The following is a 23,225-nucleotide window of genomic DNA, read 5'->3' as shown; positions in this document are numbered from 1 at the left end:
AGTGAGTTTCTCGCCAGATCTTCTCAGTGGGTCGCGATTCCGATCTAGTAGTAGATTCAGTGATGCACTACTCTTGCTAGGGCTAGTGTTAACAACTCTATCAGATTGAGCCCGTGAGCTCACTTACTGGTCCGCGTGAAGTCAGAATAACCCCTTAGACTACCAACGACTAGGTAGGGGGGAAATGTATGACCAAACATTATTACACTCATCGAACATCTAAAAACATCTAGAATATTTCATAAGGCGGATTCTCAAGGCTCTGCCTTCATTAAGATTCCCCGAGCACCCGAGGTACCAGGTACTATGTCAGCTTATTTGGACTCCGACTTCATTTTGAATCACAATTGTAATTGCACAATGGCCCTTGATCAAATCAAATGCTCAAAACAAAGTATTGCGATGTTTAACACATTGGCTTCTTGATCGCATTGTTTTGAACAATGCGTATTGAAATTATTTTAATTCTACAGTCTACATAATCAGTCTTCTATTATATGATGATTTGGGTGATTTGCTTACAAATATATTTAAAATTATCGGCATAGAAAATAATGCATTTAAATGACGCATATAATATCTATAGCTATATATATATAGTTCGCAAAGTGTCGCATTTTAACATATTATTTATTTTTCTCGACGGACCATGAACGATTCATTTTATGTGTCAATTAAATAAAAATATCATGATAATTTTTGTTTTATTTTTTACTTCATAGCAACATGCATATAATATCAACTAGCTACTAAAATATTTTTGGCTAAATTAAATTATTTTAAAAGTATTTCTCTAAAAGCAGCAATGATCTTGTGTGTGTATACTGCGTTAATTTTATTGTAATTACATTGCGATGTCCCCATGAGCTCCAGTAATCACTCAACAACAGGTAGACCTAGAGCCGATTACTCGATCTACGCAAAAAACGCAGTAAACACTTAATTTCAACCGTAGTATGTCCACCGTAGTACGAACGCTACCGCCCATTCCCCAATGAATTTATTTATGCTTTTTCGACATTTTTACTGGTGGTAGGACGTCTTGTGAGTCCGCGCCGGTAGGTACCACCGCCCTTCCTATTTCTGCCGTGAAGCAGTAATGCGTTTCGGTTTGAAGGGTGGGGCAGCCGTTGTAACTATACTGAGACCTTAGAACTCATATCTTAAGGTGGGTGGTGCATTTACGTCGTAGATGTCTATGGGCTCCAGTAATCACTTAATACCAGGTGTGGTGAAAGCCCGTTCACCCAACGAAACAATGAAAAAAAAAACCGGGAGACCGGAATAGTACCACACTCACACAACCAAAACTCATACAAAATTGAAGCCGGATTTGTTTTCCAGATGGGTCACAGAGTTCCGCGGTATTCCAGTCTGCTTTGGGGCATCTGCATCCCAAGCTCGTGCAGTAGCTTCGACCTGGAGGAGGAGCTGTCGTACCGTCTATCGCATCTCGGCATCACAGCCAAAGTACACAACACTATGTGCACCGTGAAGAATGTTAAACGTCCTTATTCGTTCGGGAAAGCCTTGTCCATGTAAGTACGTCGTAATCTTTTAGTAGCTAAATTCAATCATCAAATTCAAATCATCGCCTAAATGAAGGTAACATTGTAATGAATCAAAATAAAAAATATTTCATTCAAATAGTTTTCGTGGGTAGTTTTAAATCGCTATGATTTAAATGAGCTATCATTACATCAGTGGCGTGTAAAGATTATTTGAACTAGAAGAGACAGGTTTATGCAACCTTAAATCATTTTGAAAATAATTAAAACTATTTTTAAGATTTAATCTCGCGTATATTATTTTCATTTTATTATTTACTAGCGGCCCGCTCCGGCTCCGCTCGGGTCTTTAACAAAAATTTCAACGATATTTGAACTATAATAGTTAGGCATATGCTGTCGCGACACTTTTTCTAAATAATAATGTGTTCTACAAAGTCGTAGTACATTATTTTATTCTATCATCAATAGTTTTCGCAGGGCACGCGATGTAAAGAATATTTTAGGTAATTTTTTTACACCTTAGGTTACATAATTGGAGTTGTAGTAAGGATCTCTAATTTTTTTCAAAAAAGATTATAACCTATGTCACTCGGGAATAGTGTAGCTTCCAAACAGTGAAAGAATTTTTCAAATCGGTTCCGTAGTTTCGGAGCCTATTCAATACAAACAAACAAACAAATCTTTCCTCTATATAATATTAGTATAGATAACCTTTCGTATGCTTCACGTTACTCGAGTACATTTAAATATTATGCTAACTACCGTCCAATTTTCTATAAATTATTGATTGACGCTGACGTTTCTTTTTACACATAAATACTAAAAATATCTTAAAGTCTAGAGAATAAAAGTGAAGAAGATCATAGCTGCTAAGACGATAAAGGCCAAACGTCTTCTTTATATTCATTTTATATATAATGAGGACGTTTTTATTTCAATGATCTGACGCCCCATACATGAAATCAGATTATTTCCTTCGGCGAGTACTTGGATTTGGCAAATATTATAAAATGGTTCGCATCACTGGTCAGAGCATGTTAAAAAAATGCAGACCTGCCGTTTAATAAAAAATCATTGAAAAAAAAACATTTGCGACTACCCAGACCGACCACCGTCAAGACACAAACAATCATAAATATATATAATAATTATTCTAATAATAAATTTATTTTAATATTCACTCGATCCTGTTCCTATTGCAATAAATTGATTAATTTAAAAGTAATTATCGACACAACACTAATAATTAAAACAATATATTTATCTGCACAGATAGCTTTTATTTTTAATAACCGTATCATTTATTGATAAAATATTACAAAATTAACAATTTTAAATACATTATTCAACATTATCAAGATTTCAACGAGAATAATGATTTTATAATAAATGAGAAAACTGGTATGTAATTTTAATAATAAATAATTAGTTTAATTGATGATTTGACATTTAATTTAAATTAATAATATGTAGGTATGTACATTTATAAGTCAGTAAAATAAAATCTCGAAATAAAGGCACATAGCGATCAAATTGCTTATTCGCGGTAAAATAGAACAAAAAAACCGCATTATTTATTTTTGTATATCTGTCAATATAATTTTTAAACTAATTTCAGAATCTATTTTCGCGCATTCTTTTTATTATATAACACTTTAAGCCAGAAATGTTTTAATGCCAGGTTTCCACGTATACTCAAATTAAAAATGTAGACCTAATAAGTACTTGCAAGTGCCAAGGTACTTCCATTGGCTATACTAAATATATTTAGGTAGTAATATAATTTAGGCATTGTTTATCTGGAACATTTGCAGTATATTTAGTCTTCTGGAATATTTTAGTGCCTCTATTGACAAATGAAATTAATGCCATTTATTTTCTTTACCGTAACATTTCATAATTAATGAAATTTATACATAATTTAAACATGTATTGAATGTTTAAATTGAATCAAACATTCATTGCAAACTGCTTTTTTAAATTATATTTAATAGTTTTTTTTAAGTAAATTATTAGATATTCGAAAAATATCACATCTGGCTGTCTTTTCAGAGACTGTTTCTATTCTGTATATTTCATACCCTCCAACTTTATCAGGGGTCACCTATCTTACTCATGTATATCGATTCTTATTTATACTCACTCCGACCACGTTCATACACTTATATACACAATTCATCCTTCCTCTTTGCTTGCATGCACATATAAATTCATCACTGATATAATTACACATAACATATTTATTCCCTTGTCATCACGTGTCAAATGCGAATTTCTTACTAGTCATTTCATGAACCACAGGGACTAATTGGATACTTTCTGTAAGACGCTCATTCCTCGTTTTACTCTACCGCCTAACCATCTAATTCCACGACCCCATCATAAAATTTGCATCTTGGTACGATTTTTATACAGTGCTACATGTTCTTCTAGTAATTGAGATCTTTAGTGGTGCTTTTAAAATTTTCCCTGATGGAAACGACGAGAGATGGATGAGAGAAGCCGAAGATTAAACCCAGTGGTGCACAATTAGATTGCTTTCAGCAGTGGAGTTCCATAGGCTGAAGATGTTGATGATGAACCGGACCACGCTCCGGTACATTTGTAGAAATGAAAGACATAATATGTTCCTAAAGCCTAAAGGATAAGACGTCCATTGCATTCGTATCTAGCGATGCAACGGTGTTGCAATCCCGCAGGCGGGTACCAATGTTTTCTAATGAAATACGTACTTGACAAATGTTCACGATTGACTTCCACGGTGAAGGAATAACATCGTGTAATAAAAAAATCAAACCCGCAAAATTATAATTTGCGTAATTACTGGTGGTAGGACCTCTTGTGAGAATAAAATGCTAGTCACAACCGTACCACGTTCCAATAAAATATGCGATGAATGATTCAGCAACAAACATACCGAGGCATCCTGCAAACATTAAGATGATTAAACCATGAATGTGCTTTTAGTCATAACTAAAGCATTCAAAATTAATAGTAAACGTAAAAAGTTATTATGAAACTACAAAACACATAAACTCTTGCTCCATTAAAATAGTATTACAAAATGATTCATTTATGGTTGTTAGTTTTCAAAGGTGAAGGATGCGATGTATATGAAATACTTTTCTGTTCCTAAATGTTTTACTTTCAAATATTACATTTGCGTACAGTCAGATCCAAACCCTCTATACTTTTTTTTAAGCGAAGATGGATCAAAAACTAAACTTCAGTTTTCTATTATATTTTAACAATTAGCTGTACCGGCAGACTTCATAGTGCCTCAATCGATAAATAAAAGACCTAAACTTTTGTATAAAATAAACTTAAAACAAACAAAAGGAATCCGCCCGACGGGGGACACGTCAAAGGAAAAACAAAATTGTTATTTTTATTTAATTCCGAGCATTTGCCTGCCTATTTATGCCGCGAAGTAGTCATGTGCTCTAAAGGAGTATGACAGACGTTATACAATACAATTGACAGTCCGACCTCACGTCTCAAAATGGAAGATAGCATTCAAGTTATGATGTCTATAGACTCCAACAACTCCGGTGTGAAACATTTCTAATACACATCGTATAAATATAGGTACAATAATTTCTTTCTTTTTATAATCTTAGCGTAAATATTTTTTTGTCATTACAACTTCATTTCTCTTTCGTATTATCGATACTGGCCTCAGAAGAAAAAAATACAGCTTATTTGATTATTTCCATTCTCTGTTTTTAATGTTGGATTACAAAAAATCTTTTAGTACAAAAATAAATACCAAAAACAGCAGGTTGCCTACGAGTGTGTTTATCTTCTCGTCCAATAAACATTACATATTTGATGAGCACCAAACTGACCATTATCCCGCAACCAAGCCCGCTGGTCGGTTTTCAAGACAAACAAAAACTGAAAATGTTTTATATCGCTTTTTTTTGCCTATTTTCAGATCTTTCTTCTTAGCGATACTGCTACTGTTGAGTCTTGGAACTATTTTGGACGACGACAAAGATGGCGTGACAAATTTCGAGAAACTACTTAACGCTTTTTCGTTGAAGCGTAATCTGAGGAAAGTGTTTGATCTGTCCGACGCAGCGACTAGGGTCAAAGGAGTGGACGCATTCAGGGGTATCAATGCCCTTGCTTTGCTCGTTGCGCATAAGTCAATGGCCATGGCGCATAACCCTTACGTTAACAAAGTTAGCTTCTCTGAGGTAAGAATTCAAGCTTTTCATGATTTGACTAACATATCCCACTGAGCCAGTGACTCAAAGTGAATCTCCTTTAAGACTAATTAACGCCGCCGGTCCCGCTCCAAAGCTAAATCTTGCCAATCATTAACTTGGAGATCCTGCAGGCCTTAAGAATCTTTTCCAAAATATGAAATCTAATAAAAACATTTTATTATTATAAACAGACGAGCTCACGGCCTAATTAGTATTAAGTAGTTACCGAAGACCATAGATATAACAAAGTGAACACCGACACTTAAATTTTAGACATGAGAAGTTTGATGCCTCGGTACTATTATAACGCTTAAGCTACTATTTCAGCAGGAACACATGGTGCCAACAACAAGTAGGAGATGATCCTAATGGACTCGCAAACCCTATTATGACAAAGTCACTCATTGACAACTGATTTTTAATTGTTGTCCATCGCGCGCAATGGAAAACAAATCGGTCAAAAATTAATGTTACATTCAGGTATTCGGTATGCCGTGGGCTGTGATCGGTCGCTCAGCGATACTATACACAGACAGTTTCCTGTACCTCAGTGGGTTCCTGAACGCTTACAACCTCCTGCAAGAGCTCGAGAGGAAAGGCACGATTGACTTGAAGAGCAGGCTCATCAACCGATGGTTTAGGTAAGAATCTTTTAACAATTTTTAGCGGAGTTGACAGAATTGCTAACACGGAACTGTCACGTTACCGATTCGTAATATATGGCATTAATTATATTCGTAAACAGACTTCACGGTATATATTGCAACATTCTAGGCAGCAGGTTGACTCTGCCCCTGGCATTGCTGGAGTTCATGGGCGGCGATAACCACTCACCATCAGGTGGGCCGTACGCCCGCCTGCCTACAAGGGCAATAAAAAAATAAAAAAGCTACTTTGTTACATCAATAAAAGAGATTATAATACATTGTATGGCGGTTGTATGAAATGCGTATGATGTATGAAAGGCGACTGCATGCAGCAGAGATGCGAATGTTGCGATGGATGTGTGGAGTAACGAGAATGGATAGAATATGGAATGAGTATGTCAGAGGAAGTCTGAAAGTGGCACCTGTGACAGAGAAGCTGAGCAGTCCGCGTTTGGGATGATATGGACATGTGATGAGACGAAATGATAATGAGGTTGGTAAGAGAGTGTTAACTATGAATGTAGAAGGATATAGAGGAAGAGGTAGACCTAAGAAGAAATGGATGGATTGCGTCAAAGACGATATGTTTAAGAAGGCAGTGAGCGAAAAAATTGTATATGATAGAAGAGTATGGAAGGAGAAAACATGTTGCGCCGACCCCATGTCACTGGGAGAAGGGCAGGAGAATGATGATGATAATATATGGTATGGCTACTATGGCTAGTCTATTTTTTCTTAACTCATCGTCATTCGAACATTTTACTCTAAAAGACTTGAATGAGTTTAAATATTTAACACTGATAAAATTGCAATATTTTTTTAACAAATGGTTGTAATTCGTATTATATTGTATTGGGAAAATATAATTACAGCGCAGCGCACCGGTTTATCCTATTAAAATTTTCTTGTGTCCTGTCATTACGCAACAATTACGGGTTCAAACAACAGCTACCGACAATAAATCAAATAAATATTTATAGTAATCACCATTACTTTGAACCTCGAGCAATTAATCACTTTTCGGAAACGCCCATTAATCTAGATTCGTATTAAATCCGGTATCTCACTGAAAAATAGTTGAATATTCACCAAATTGAATTAAATACCAATCATACTTCAACGGGATTAAGAATTATACACGTGTCCAGTGTATGAGACGCGGCGGACGGGGAGAGGCATCAGCTGATCGCGGCTCGCCGACAGACTCAATCAACAACCGATCAACAACGGACGTTTCGACCGCTCATAAGAATTTATGTTAATCTCCAAATATATAAAGTAATAATTATTATAAAGCGAATTGTATTATTGGAGTTTTATCAACACACGTGCTTCTAATCAAACCTAAACGAAAATCAACAAAACTTCGTTTACTCTTTAAGTTCTATTGTCACTGGATTCATATTTCTCTTCGCTTTCGGAAACAACTCTTTCAATATTGAAACTATGGTAATAAATTACTTTTAACCATATTTATTTATGTTCATAATAAAAATTCGCGGTACCTACACGCATACGTATACATGCTGCCGTTTATTGTCAAGCCCCTCGAGGCGACCAGTGTGCTTAGTAGTTTATCTAACGTTCTCGATAGTGTAAAAGTTAACTCAGATTTGTATAGAGTTGGAACGTTTGCTTAGATGTGTAATTAATTAATTAACAGCTTTAGTCTGCAAGCTTTGGTAGGCAGCGGCTTGGCTCTGCCATTGGCATTGCTGAACCAAGTTCAATTCACACCATTCGGAGATTCGCCCCAGAGAGTTCTGCTGGAGAGTTTCTCCCAGAGAGTTTTTTACTGGTTGTACGACCTCTTATGAGTCCGCACGGGTAGGTACCACCACCCCGTCTATTTCTGCCGCGAAGCACTAATGGGTTTTGGTTTAAAGGGTGGGGCAGCCATTGTAACTGATACCTTAGAACTTGTATCACAAGGTGGGTGACGCATTTACGTTGTTGATGTCTGTGGGCTCCAGTAATCACTTAACACCAAGTGTGTTGTGAGCTCGTCCACCCGACTAAGTAATAAAAAAAAGATCAGACACAAGTTTTGATTGTCTCTCTTGCACCGCGGTCCGAGAGTGACTCTTATGGCTGATATATCGCGTACATATTCCAGTTTTATTTATTTATTGCATAGATGGTTGGGCGGGCTCACAGCCCACCTGGTATTAAGTGGTTACTGCAGCCTATAGACATCTACAACATAAATGCCGCCACCCACCTTGAGATATAAGTTCTAAGGTCTCAGTATAGTTACAACGGCTGCCCCGCCCTTTAAACAAAAACGCATTACTGCTTCGCAGCCGAAATAGGCAAAGTGGTAGTACCTACCCACACGGACTCACAATAGGTCCTACCACCAGTAATATTCTGCCAATATTCTAGTTCTACCAGTCACTTGTATAATTAATCTCCCAGGTTATTTCCGTTGTTCGTGAGCCTGATGTTGTTCTGCACGTACATCCTGCCTGACATCAGCAACGGACCCCAGTGGAACCTCGTCGTGGAAGAGCACAGCAGAGTCTGCGAGAAGAACATGTGGAAGAGCTTCCTTTTCATTCACAACTATTTTGGATTCGAGGAAATGGTAAGAGTATTATTATTACCCACTAGCTGACCCGGCAGACTTCGTAGTGCCTTAATCGATAAATAATAGACCTAATCTTTTGTATAAAATAAACTTCAAACAAACAAAAGGAATCCGTCCTACGGGAGACACATCAAAGGAAAAACAAAATTGTTTGTTTTTATATAATTCCGAGCATTTTTATATTGATTTACCTTTAAACCTTCTCTGGACTTCCACAAACAATTCAAGACCAAAATTAGCCAAATCGGTCCAGCCGTTCTCGAGTTTTAGTGAGACTAACGAACAGCAACTCATTTATATATACCTAGTCAGGTCATAAATTCTGTCACATGTTTAATGTAAAATAATTGAAACAAGTTTATTCATTATGTAACCATTCATATACCAAAATGAACTTAACAAGACATAGATTCTTATGACACTAAAGTTTATTCAAAATTACCTCCGTGATTTTGAATACAGGCCTTCAATCTGCGCGGCCAGTCGTCTATCGCAGCACGAACGAGGTCCATGTCAATATCGGCGGCTGCCTTAATCAAGGATGTCTTGAGTGACTCCAAATTGGGATGAGGCTTTGAGCACGCCTTTTCCTCCAAGTGTTGCCATATCTTGTAATCTAACGGATTCAAATCTGGACTGGAGGAGGGTCAGTCTTCGTGCCGGATGAAGTCGATTTCACGCGCCGCCAGCCAGTCTTGTGTGCTCTTCGCTCTATGAGCTGGCGCCGAATCTTGTTGGAATACCCAGTGTCTGTTATTGAACATGGTATGAGAAACAGTTTCCACAAGGTTCGTCAGGACTGTATTTTGATACACAACTGCATTCGTTTTTACACCTTTCTCACAAAAATGTACCTCTGTTAAGCCCCAATAAGAAACTCCCAACCATACCATGAGCGAGGATGGAAAATGTCCTCGTTGGACACGCAGAATACGGTTGCTCGCTTCTTCACTACTGTGTGCGTACACCTTATCATTTTGTTTGTTGTAGCTCTCTTCTACGGTAAAAATTTTTTCATCCGAAAAAAGAATTTCCCGAAAATTTTTTCCCGCGTACCGCTTCAACAAAGTGCGGCATCTCTTCAGTCTCAGGTCCATTAGACGAGCATTCAAACGATGTCCTGTTTTTCTTCGATATGCCCGAAGCCCTAAGTCTTCATTTAACACCCTTTTCACCGTGGTTCTGCTTAACCCCATCTGAAGGGCCAACAGTTTCTGCTTACGTTTGGGATTTCTTTGAATTCGCGCCTTCACAGCTTTTATCACTGCTGGAGTCCTAACAGACCGAGGGCGACCACTTCTTGACCTGTCATCTACACTAGAGTCTTCATTGTATCGTTTGATGGTACGATAAACGAATCTTTTGGTTATATTCAAATTTTTCAGTATGATAAAAATTTGAATTGGCGCGTAACCGCAACGATGCAACGCAATAACTGCAACACGGTCTTCTTTAAGCGTCCACTCCATATTTAAAAATGAGTAAAATTCTAAAAGTATACATTTTTATTGTCATGAACAATTCTAGATTTTAGAATCAATAAACTTTTTTGTGGCCAGCATTCTAAAAGAAAAGTTTTTACTCTGTGACAATACTTATGACCTGACTAGTTATATATATAGATGATCTACTCTCGAATACTATATGAAGTCTTAGTTTTATTTCGATAAATTGCGAAGTGCATTTATTAGTCAGCAGGCGCTCATTAGGAATAGCGATTTCTTAATTTAATTACTTGGTCAATTTTGCATGCATAATGGTAGGAAATATCCCATAAATAAAACACGTAGTTTTAACAACCTTTAAGTACTGTGGATTATTAATGCATTACATACTACATTAATATATACTGTAGTATAAATTTAGTTTGAAACTTCATGACCTAGTGATTAGTATCCCTGATTACTTTTCGGAATCAATATCTTATTAAAATTATACCTGCCTGTTGACTGTTTTTAATGTTGTGTTTTGGTGTGCTTATTCTATCTCACTCTTTCTCTGTCTCTCTCTCTGTCTCTCGTTACTACCCTAAAATTTTAAACATGAAGTAAAGTCAATCAAAACTGCTTCCCAAGTTTATTATACCACGCTAATTGACGATAGATGCTAATTACAAATTACATAGTTACAATAATGCTGCGTTAACCCAGTTCTCATAGTTGCATAAGGAAAATCTACATTACAAGTTGACATCGTTCGACGATACTTTCTTACTAAAAACAATGATTGTTTCAACTTAGACATCACAACGCCTAGACCGCCACACGTCCTCAGGCATGGGATCGTAGTCTCAATTGTAGTGTGCAAACCTTCAAGTAGGAATGCTTGCTTGCCCCGTGGCAGTAGCAGGTTTTTATTGCTTATGTGAGTGGACTAGCTCAGAACCCACCTGGTGCTAAGTAGTTACCGGAGCCCATAGATATCTACAATGCCGCCTTGAGATGCGAGTTCTAAGGTCTCAGTATAGTTACAACAGCTCCTCCGCCCTTCAAACCGAAACGCATGACTGCTTCACGGCAGATATAGGCAGGGTGGGGGTACCTACCCGTGCGAACTCACAAGAGGTCCTACCACCAGTAACATAGAAAGGTATTTTTATTGCCCTTGTAGGCAGACGAGCACCCACCTGATGGTAAGTGGTCACCGTCGCCCATGGACGTCAGCAATACCAGGGGCAGAGCCAAGCCGCTATCTATCTTTCAGAGTAGATTAACATTAATCCTACAACTACTAATTACGTAAAAAATATATATTTCGTTTTGATCGCGTGCTGTCATTCCTGAACACACTATACGATCTCTGTAATTATTCAAACAATACCTCCCTGCAGGGCTTCTTTTTTATGATTGAGGGATTACTAGTGGCACGAAGGCCTTTCCAGTTGCACCAGAACAGGTGGGCGAGCAAAGGCTCAGCCTGTAGGGTAGGGTGGGATTTGCTAACGGTTGTCCGAGCGCCTCCAAAGGAGACCTCAAGAGTGGCTGCTTCGCGAATGATGCAGGGTTTCAAAATCGGCATAATCGCTTGGCTTGACACAAGAACACGCGACGTCTCAGCTGCTAGGCTTAATTTAAAACTAACACCCGGTATTGTGTAATAACTAAGTTGGAATGCTTCTAGTGTCTGACGCACACGCATCAGATCGGTATGGACATGCAGCTGTACGTAGCGACCTTGCCTCTGATGCTTCTGTTCTGGAAAGCCAGGACCATTGGCTGGACCGTTTTCGCCTCCATCGCCGTCGGCTCCACTGTACTCAGATATCTTGCCATCCACTGGTACGACATCAGCATGTTCGTCTACTACGGAATATCGTAAGTCATTCTGTTGTAACTTGAAAATTCGGATTAATCAGATCCAATAACCTTTGCATTAGACGTCTTCAGCTCTAACACTAGGAGTAGGCTTAGGGACCCCGGTAACCGTACTCGTGGAACTCGACAAAGAGGTCGACGTGCAACCTAACCCATGCATCAGCCCGCTGGGCTCTCGCCGGATCTTCTCAGCTGGTCGCGATTCCGATCCGGTAGTAGATTCATTCGCGAAGCAACTGCTCTTGAATTGTTAGGTCTCTTTCGGAGGCGCTCGAGCAGCTGTTAGCAAAGCCCACCTCTCCTGGCTGAGCCTTTGCTCGTTCACCTGTCCTGGTGAAACTGGAAAGGCCTCCGGGCCACCAGTAATTTTTCAATCATAAATAATAAAATAAAACTGAAAATACATATTTCTTCTTTAATTTAATAGTTGGCATGCAAGCTTTCTTATTTCACGATGGTTACCGTTTAAAGTTTTTTAGTGTTGACACATGCTGCAGCTTAATTTACCGATTATGTATGCTTCAACCTCAACAATACGAGCCTTTGTACATTTATTTGACTGGGTTCCAAAAATGCGGCACAGTGAACGATTCATTTACTGTAAAAGGTACATTAAAAATAATTATGAAATTAATCTTAATTTCTATGTAGTCAATTTGCTGCTAGATTCAAAAACATTAAGCATTTATTTGTACTTAGTTCAGTTTTTTACGCATTTCGCTTTCTTCTTTTGTTTTTTTTTTTTAATATTCCAAAAAGTTTACATATTGACTAATGAATATGTTATAAAAAATTTGACTACGCAGCTATCATGTTAAAAGGTCGTATTTAGTAAACTATCGTTGAGTAGAATCACTAATTAATCTTCAAAGATTATTCGCTTGAAATCATTGATCGAAAATATATTTCTAAACGTAAACAATATCAACATCCCTACCGCGACAATTGCATTGCATAGAACAAAACCATTCCAATATACTGTAGGAAGACATGGTATTGTGATCATAATTGTGGGACAAGTTTCTGTTAGAGAAAATAATGTTATAAAAAAATACTAGCAAAAAAAAAGTAGATTCATTACTGCACTCTGTTGAAAAAGAAACAAAGGCGTTTGAAAAATGGATCCCGATTAATTTTAATTTAACCAACAAAACGTGGTTCCTGAAATAAGGACCATTTTTCCTTCAAAAAATAAGCACCGGCAATTATAAGGGCCTTCTAATTAATTAATGCTATTTAACTTCACGAAATTATCGCTTGACTAGGGTATTCGCGGTGGCTTAATCCAAAAAACTTTACGATTGTAAAGCTTCAGAAAGCGAATTTAATGTAATAAGTTGTTTTATTATGTTTTTAATATTTACCATGTGCATAGTTCATCTTATTATTTAAGCTATCTTCTTCCTATTTCCTATTCTTCCTATTCGTACACTCTTGACAGAGTGGTCGTGGTCATGCATCAATCGGATCCTGCGACACCGATGCTCTCGCGATACGACGCCATGTGGCACGGTGTTTCGCAGAGTGAGAGCAATTGTTTATGTCTTCCTATTTAGCTCCTTCTAAATCACTTCAGGAATAATATTAAAATTTCATAGCCCTCGCAAATTGTCTATAAGACATACTTCCTAGTCGTAAATATATTTGTTTAGGTAAAAAACGAATATTCTAAGACATTAACACAAAACTTCCTTGGCTCCGCTCAACCAAATATAAGAGTATTCTCGATGGAAAAGATTATCTTCAGCTCCGCTTAGTATCGAGTACTGAGATGAGGAAGCTACTGATGAACTCAGAGAACCGCGCGTAGGTTCATTTTCGAACCTGTAACTACTTGTAGCATTTTCTTGTAACTATACTGAGACCTTAGAACTTATATCTCAAGGTGATTGGTACATTTACGTTGTAGATGTCTATGGGCTCCAGTAACTACTTAACATCAGGTGGGCTGTGAGCTCGTCCACCCATCTAAGCATAAAAAAAAGACAATAAAACAAAAAATTTACTTAAGTGCACATTATTCTATTTCTTCGCCCACTTTGATAAAAACAGCTGATTGTTTGAGTCATAGTACAATAGTCGAGTCCGGGGAAGTTTCAAGGTCAAGGTCTCAACATTTCGGAGCACGATTGTCATGAAGGATACTAAACTACATCGCGTTGAGTAATGAATACAATGAAAAGCAACATTCTGCACTTAACAAAAATGTCTATTACGTTTAATAGTTTCTCCAACATACTCGTATTCGAGTTTTAATTTTTATCAATACCTATTATCATGAAAATAGAGTACAGTTTGCTCTAACCAAATTGCACGCTTTACAAACCTTTCACTAAATCTCACATAAGTTTCATTTTTTATTTCACAAAAATTCGCTAAAATGGCTCCATAATCTAGATTATAGGAAAAAACATTAAGTTCCCAACAACACTCAATAGTAGCTTAGTAATTTTGGTCGCCGTGGCCGAAGCCGGCTAGGAACCATGATGATCATGATGATGAGTAATATGACGAATTTTTACAATTCATACACTACATGCTAAACCTAACACAGCGAACTCAGCTATCATTATCTAGAATGTCGTATTTTACGGATTCAAATAATAACAAACTTTTCCTATTAAGAAGAATATTTGATCCTAATCATGTGGCATTTTTTTATTATGCCCATTCGAAAACAAACTTGGTAAATATAATTAGTAACATTATTTTCACGGGTTTTTTTCAAAAAATCTTTTCGATCGAAATTATTTACTTTTGCAATATAGATTTTATTCTCAATTTCAAATTACCATAATATCTATATGTACGTATAAATTCCACTCTCGAAATTGTCACTCTTATTAATATCCGCCGACCAGTAGGTTTTTTTTTCTCCTATTTATGCTGATAGATTTGAGAGGCTATTTCAGCTTCTCCTTGACGTGTAGGTGAGCTCACGGGGCTCAAGCCGGGAGTGTTGCTAACACTAGCCCCAGCAAAAGCAGTGCTTCGCAGAATCTACCACCGGATCGGAAACGTAACGTCCAGTGATCTTCATGTTTGACTGTTTGATCGATATTAGTTGTCTCAAATTGTGATGAGGTGTGCTCCTTTAGTTACCTAAACCTACCTGTTTAATACCAACCGCCATTTAAATTTGTCTGCCGATTTACGCTAATACTTGATAGCACAACACAATAAAAGTTAATAAAAACTTTGGTCTTAAATAAAAAAGTCGTTTTTGTTGATTTCAGAGTCCAGAAGTTACTGGACGCAGCAAGATATTCTTATATTCTGCCGACTCACAGAGCAACCATTTACCTAATCGGAGTAGCGATGGCCTACGTCATTAGAACGAAGAAATTGAACTTTACTCTGTCAAATGTAAGTCTTATTATGCTATTAAAGTTTTAATGATTATAAATGCCTATTGTAAATCGCATGCTAATGATATTGTGTTCTTTAGCACGAACAATTCACATTAATTAAAGGTTAATGACCTTTCAAAACAAAATGTCAGAAATCAATTTCGAAATCAAAGCCGTTTTTAAAGGCAAGACTACCCTACATTACCTTTCTTCAAACTTAACTACAAATCTGACATTTCTGATTTTAGAGATTATAAGTTTAAGAGTGTAGAGCAAAATATTATACTAACAAATAAAATTCAATAAATGAATAAACAGTTATCACACATAGAATGTAGTAGAGCGTCCCCTTACCGAATTGTACCGATTATAATCCTAAGCCACTTCGGCCGAATTCAGCTAACAGATTTGGAAACGCTGTCATGTTGATATTAGAATATCGAGCCTGAATGAATCGCATTTCAGATTGAATTAACAAACACGTAACACGATAGAAATCGAATGGATGGACTATGAACGTTTATAACAAAATTTTCTTTCACCAAAAGTTCTCATATTCATTGAAATAAAAAATCCCACGATGCCATTATCTTCAGACGTCTTGCAATAGCACAAAATATTTGCGTGCTACTAAGGAACAATAAAATAATAAGCAAACAATTAAATTCAGAAATGAAATAGTAATATTAAATGCTTTATTGCACGCAAAACTCAAAGCTGCTAAATAAACACGCAATTTGTAGGACAGCAAATCACGTTCGAACTAATAAAGTTTATTGATTGTACATATATTGATGAAAAACGTATTTCTTTCGGCTTAAAACTCCAATAGGATAAAAACGTATTTTGGTCGTGCTGTCTTGATCATGGAGAGATTGCACTTAAGTAATTAGTTTATATAAAACTTAATTACTAACCCATCACAAAATATTTTTCATCAATGCCAATAAGCTGTTGGTATTGTAGTCCTAAGATACCCCGCTGGTACATAAGCCCCTCACTAGTTGTCTCCGCTTCTATATAGTCAATACAAATCATAGTTAATTCAAACAATAAGATTTTAGTGAAACTTACAAGTATTATACGGAGCTTATGAAAATATAAATCCCTCGGGACCAAACGGTACATTAGAAACTTGTAACACGCAAACTTAATACTCCATTCACTTTCAAACTTATTGAAAAGTTACGGTACAAGATTGATGATGAAACTAAACATATGAATAAAAGCGTTCGAGACCCTTTCAGCTTACATATTTATTGCCGTAGGGAATTATGATACAAGCCCACCAAAAAGTTCTCTGAAATATACTCAAATGTTTTTCGTAAGCAGCTCACCAAAATGGTGGTTACGACGCTGGTAATTCATGATTTTTTATCAGACTAGTGTCTGATAAAACCCATTCTGCTCCCCTCCGCGGTGTTTCCCAAGCGCTATGCTATGACATGTCCTTCTTCAAACGAGGCTTATAGAGAGTATTTAACGGTAGGCAGCGACTTGGCTCTGCCCCTGGCATTGCTGAAATCCATGGGCGACGGTAACCACTCACATCAGGTGGGCCGTGCTCGTCTGCCTATAAAGGTCAATAAAAAATAACATGTAAAGCTGTCAACAAATTCTGATTTTTAAATAAAAATCAATGGATTTAAGCATATATTTCTACAATACTTTACAGTATTTTAACTCTCTAAGTAAATGTTATCGCCCACCGTGAAATGGTAATCTCGGTAGTATTGATAAAAAAGATGGTAATACTTACATACTCTAATTGAAAATATAACCTAAGATATTGGTGAGAAAGTAAAGGTGTGAGCAAAAAGAATCTGTTAGCTAAAAGATAATTATAGAGAAGACATTGTCACAATCAAGAGGTAAAGAAGCGCACTAGTATTCGCTAGAACTGGCATGGATCACGTAGGCGGTTACGGTTGACGAACTAAATATCATAGCATACGTCAACCCTCCCCGAGTCCTGACCACACAGAAGCCAGTCACCGTCGACGCCCTAGACGTGTCCTTACGGATCCATCAGATCCAATAACTCTTACATTAGACGCCTTCAGCTCTAACACTAGTACCAGGCTCAAGGGACTCCGGTAACCCTTCTCGTCGAACTCAGCAAAGAGTTCGACGTGCAACCTAACCCATGCATCAGCTCGCTGACTTTCTCACCGGATCTTCTCGGCGGGTCGCGATTCCGATTGGTAGTAGATTCATTCGCGAAGCAGTTGCTCCCGAGTTTTTAAGTCTCCCTCGAAGGCGCTCAGGCAGCTATTAGCTAATCCCACCCCTCCTGGCTAAGTCTTTACTCGTCCACCTGTCCTGTGTGCTTAGTGCGAGTTTTTTAACGTACTCGATAATGTAAAAGTTAGCTCATATTTGTATGAAATGGGCGTTTGCATACGTTTACCACTAGGAGCGCTGTTCAAACTGCATACAAAATTGGCTTAACTTTTACGCTATCGAGAACGTTAAGAAACTCGCACTAAGCACACTGGTGAAACTGGATAGTACCAGAAAGGCCACCAGTAATTCTTCAATCATAAAAAAAAACTCAACCTATCCACCAGTTTATCAAGTGTCTTATGGACATTGAAAACCAATCTTTCAACGTATCATTATAAACTGATGTTTTTCTTCCAGAGCCAAATAAGACTATTCTGGACTTCGTGTTTCGCGTTAGCCGCCTTCACCATAGTGCACCCGTACTGGATGGGCCTGGAGGGGTACCAGTACGAGCACGGACCCGCCGCTCTGTTCGCGGCCCTGTCCCCTATCATGTGGGGCGTATTCATGTGCATGATGCACTGGGCCGTGTGTAATGATTACGCTGGTATGACTTTTGATATTTATTCTTCTTCTTCTTCATTGTTGTCTCGCTGCTGAGGATCGTGAACATATGTTGAAATCGTCGTGGCTTATAGGATAAGAAATAAGGTGCATTCTAATGAAATACGTACTTAACAAATGTTCACGATTGACTTCCACGATGAAGGAATAACATCGTGTAATAAAAATCAAAGCCCGCAAAATTATAATTTGCGTAATTACTGGTGGTAGGACCTCTTGTGAGTCCACGCGGGTAGGTACCACCACCTCGCTTATTTCTGCCGTGAAGCAGTAATGCGTTTCAGTTTGAAGGGTGGGACAGCCGTTGTAACTATACTGAGACTTTAGAACTTGTATCTCAAGGTGGGTAGCGGCATTTAAGTTGTAGATGTATATGGGCTACAGAACCACTTAACAGCAGTTGTGCAGGGCAGGCTGTGAGATTGTCCACCCTTCTAAGCAATAAAAAAATAAAATAAAAAACATATGATTTTCCTCCACTGTGTTCGATCATGGCATGAACCCCATAGTACAGACTACCACCAAGTGTTTCTCTTACTAGATCTGACCATCGGGCTGGCGTTCTGCCCACGGCACGCTTGCCCTCTATGCGACCCGAAATTTGATATTTATTAGTAATAGTTTAAATCAAATCATGTTCATAACCAGAATAAAGATTTATTTAATTCAAATTTAGATAGTAAGGTTTCTCAACTTTTCTCTTTATTTTAGTAGATTTCTGGACATGCTCACGAAACACCTGGTGCTCAGTGCTTACCTAAGCCCCTAAATAAAGTAGTACGAGCAGTAATAAAGTAGTAAAGATGTTGGTACCTACCCGTGCGTACTATGTAAAGCTTATTCATTTTTAATAATAATAATAATAATGCATTGTGAGCTGGTACATTTTTTTTGTTTCTTTGTTCTTCTACCTTTGCTGATAGCATTAAGAGGCTATTTCAGCTTCTCCTTGACATGTAGGTGAGCTCACGGGGCTCTAACCGGAAGTGATGCTAACACTGGCCCTAGCAAGAGCAGTGCTGATCGTGGCCTGCTTATTTTTACCGCGAAACAATCATGCGTTCAGATTTTAAGGGTAGAACAGTCAAATTCGAATGTTAAGTGGGAGAGTTGTTGCCCTATAACAATCTTCCACTTCAACCAAGTAGGTTTTTTTATTGCCTTTGTAGGTAGACGAGGTTACGACCCATCTGATGGTAAGTGGTGACCGTCGCTCATGGACCTCAGCAACGCCAGGGGCAGAGCCAAGCCACTGCCTACCATTAAGTACTCTCCGCAAGCCTCATTTGAAGAAGGACATGTCATAGCATTTGGAAAACACCGTGGAGGGGAAAAGCTACTTTTGTCTTTTACGCATTGTTTTATGTATTTATTTATGTATACATTCTGTTCATCTATAAAGGTTCTGGCACCGCCTTCCTGGAGTCGAGAGTGTTCAAATTCTTCAACAAAATCGCGTACAGTGTATACCTGACCCAGTTCCCGATCTTCTTCTTCACGGTCGGAGTCCAGAGGCACGCGGAATACTACTCGCCATTACTTCTGGTAAGATCGTATAAAAATATACATATCGACGCTTGAAAGGCAAACGTGACTAAGCGACAATGCATGATAAAGGCTTCGTCAAACAGAACGCGTAATTAGCGCGCGTCAGAGCGCTAAACTGACGGCGCGCTATGACGCTGAGATGTGTTGTACTACTATGGTAACATACCGTCAAACAGAGCTCCAGCGTTATAAGTACGGAGCGCTCTGTCGCGGCGTTAGGACGTTTTGTAGTAAGGCGTTGTCATTTTAAAAAAAATTATTTTAGCGTCCTAGTGAATGTGTATTAAAATACTAGATAATGCCCGAAAAATTTATAGAAATAGTTAGAAAATACCCATGCTTATACAATGCCACATCTGAATCACTCGACATCTCAATACTTTTAAATTTTCACACTGCTATCGAAAGGCACTATGATTTGGCGAATGCGTTGCGTCAAGGAGCGTTGGACTCATCTAGTCAATTTGTGTGACATGAAAAGAGCGCGACGTTAAAACGCAGCGCTAAGTACGCGTTCTGTTTGACGAAGCCTAATTTAAAGTTGAAATACCTGAAAAAAATATATATTTTAACGAATATAGGTGTAGGATTGAAATTATTTTAGTAGATCTAGAAATATATTTTTTTTGCGCATCGAATATGGTTATTGGCTATAATTTATGTACAAAGCAGTTATTGTCGCTTAGTCACGTTTCCCTTTCAAACGTCGATGTATAAAGTTAGTTGTAAATGCACATCATGAATACACACTACAATTCATCATTCTCCTGCCCTGCTCCCAGTCACGTGGGGTCAGCGGAACAAGTTTTCTCCTTCCATACTCCTCTATCATATACCATTTCTTCGCTCACTTCCCTCTTACACATACGTCTTTCACGCAATCCATCCATTTCTTCTTAGGTCTCGCACTACAATTAAAAATACGAGAATATCAGATTTTGACGAAATTCGATAATCAACTTTTATTACTTAAATAGAAATAAAAAATTTATTAAAAACTGGAAATAAATCACGCGCGGTCATCCGGCCCCAAATTAGGAGTCCCTTTCCCTGTGTTTTGGGTACCAGAAACTGATATACATACTTATATATGTTTAAATATATACATATATAGATAATGAACACCCACACAAAAAGCAAATAAACCTGTTCGTCACACGAATGTTTGCTCAATGCGGGAATCGAACCCACGACCCTCGCCACAACAGTCGGACCGCTAACTACTGCTCCACTGAGTCAGTCATCAAATAGATATGAAGACATGAGTGGATGAAGGAGATATGATGCAATGTTAATTTCGAGACAACAGGCATCAAACGTTTGTTACTTGTGCTTTTTCTTCGTACATACATAGCTCCTTTAGCACATGCATTTTCTAAAAATAGTCTTTCAACCCGAAGCTTTAAGGTCTAATATGGTTTATAGGTACATAGCACCTTCATTCAATGTAAAAACTCAAAAATCTTAAAAAATGGTACTTAACCCCTTTATCCACTTATGTCTTCAAATATTTACCCTTGCAGTTCCACATACCGGAGATGTTCGCAATCTTTGCGATATCCATAATGACGACAGTGGCCATCGAGATGCCCTTCAATCAAGTTTACAGGATATATTTCGGTGAGTATCTAGTACAGATTCTCCACTTTTCTTTTTCAAATCCTTCTTTTAAATATCCTTAGGGCGATAGAGACTGTTTAATTTGTATATCTGTCCTTATATTTACTTATCGAACACTTTCAACGTAAAAAAACTGTGTACTGTAAAAACGGATACCTAAGAACTCATGTCACAAGGTGGGTGTCGCATTTACGTTGTAGATGTCCATGGGCTCCTGTAACCACTTAATATCAGGAGGGCCGTGAGCTCGGCCATCTATCTAAACAATAAAACAAATATATTTTTGAATCACTTCGATTCATTCATTTGTAAACTTGTTCAAAGTCGATGACAGTATAAGTTGATTGCTCTGGGCCAATGCTATGACTAGAAACACTAGAAAAAAATGTGTCTCTTTTTTTAAATTATATGTTTTTATGTAACAATAAAAACGTAAATTGTGAAGATTAAATTGTCTTTATCATGTGTCGAAGTAGCTTTGAAATCTAGAGTGATTTAATCTGCACATCTAAAGTTACAGAAAATAAAAAATACTCATACGTTATTTATATCTTTTTTCCCTTCCACAACTATGATAGAAATCTTTTTTTATATTTCATAGACGGTTTCTTTGAATGTTTTATCAAATCATTAAACCTCTCTTGGATTTTTCAACAAATCCTGTAATTATGCACATAACTAAAGAAATTTAGTGTAAACTATTTATCAGACGTTGTGAGTCAATTGAGTCATGTTTAAGTCCCAAGACGGCAGTACACGTCGCGACATCACAATATTTGACGGCTTATTTATTCATTCTTACTTATATATACCATGTCTTCTTTTACAGGGAAATCACAGACGAAATTAAAAGAAAATTGAGACTAAATGAGACACACAAGAACTGTATTACAATGTAGGAGATAAGCCAAAAAGCATCACGTATCTAATTAGTTCGTAACTTTGACTACTTTTATACTTTTAATGTTTAAGGATGTAATTATAATGAAACGAGTGATTTAAATAAAACATTTTTTTTTATATATTTGTCTTTTATTTTATTTACTTATCTATTATAATATTTTCGTTTTATTTAATAATAAAATAATAATAAATACTCTACTAAAATCACATGTCTATTTTATGGAATGTTAATTGACGGTATTAAGTACACAAATTGCGTAGTCTCTTAAGGGAAATGTTCGGCAAAAGGCAAGGGAAAATGCTCCATTTATGCGTGTGCCTCTTCAAGAGTAAAATGCTATAAATACACGGCTATTATAACCAAACGGTCCCTTTCTGACAGAATAACTCAAGAGTTCAATCTACCCTCATATTTTAAACATCAAACAAATACGATAAATCCGTTATATTATTATATGGCAAATTAATGAAGTACTCAAAATAGTCATATGAAAATTCTCGCTAGATTATCAATAATAAAATTCACTAACAAACTATTCTAGTTTTATTCATAATGGTCACTCCAAAGTCAGTTTTCATAATTGTTTCAAAACGCGAAAATTTTAAAACGCTATCTAGAAAACCAACCGAGTGAAAGGGGAATGCCCATTTCAGGCCCAAAGCGGACAATAGATTAGA

The 23,225-nt window shown here is 37.3% G+C and overlaps 1 protein-coding gene across 1 annotated transcript in view; it reads left to right on the top strand.

Moving 5' to 3' along the window:
• Positions 1-22,666, top strand: part of drd (drop dead) — a 45,251-nt gene extending 22,585 nt beyond the window's left edge. Inside the window, exons 3-12 of the mRNA XM_089732504.1 lie at positions 1,345-1,538; positions 5,449-5,713; positions 6,206-6,366; positions 8,791-8,959; positions 12,083-12,276; positions 15,513-15,642; positions 18,270-18,459; positions 19,879-20,021; positions 21,548-21,644; positions 22,474-22,666. Of these exons, the coding sequence (XP_089588630.1) occupies positions 1,345-1,538; positions 5,449-5,713; positions 6,206-6,366; positions 8,791-8,959; positions 12,083-12,276; positions 15,513-15,642; positions 18,270-18,459; positions 19,879-20,021; positions 21,548-21,644; positions 22,474-22,505 (1,575 nt within the window). The 3' untranslated portion in view covers positions 22,506-22,666. The remainder of the gene's footprint in view (positions 1-1,344; positions 1,539-5,448; positions 5,714-6,205; positions 6,367-8,790; positions 8,960-12,082; positions 12,277-15,512; positions 15,643-18,269; positions 18,460-19,878; positions 20,022-21,547; positions 21,645-22,473) is intronic.
• The last annotated feature ends 559 nt before the right edge of the window (positions 22,667-23,225 follow it).

Source organism: Bombyx mandarina, chromosome 13, assembly GCF_030267445.1.
Source record: "Bombyx mandarina strain Sakado chromosome 13, ASM3026744v2".
NCBI lineage: Eukaryota > Metazoa > Arthropoda > Insecta > Lepidoptera > Bombycidae > Bombyx > Bombyx mandarina.
Note: the sequence above shows the minus strand (reverse complement) of the source record. Positions and strands in the feature narration are given on the sequence as shown.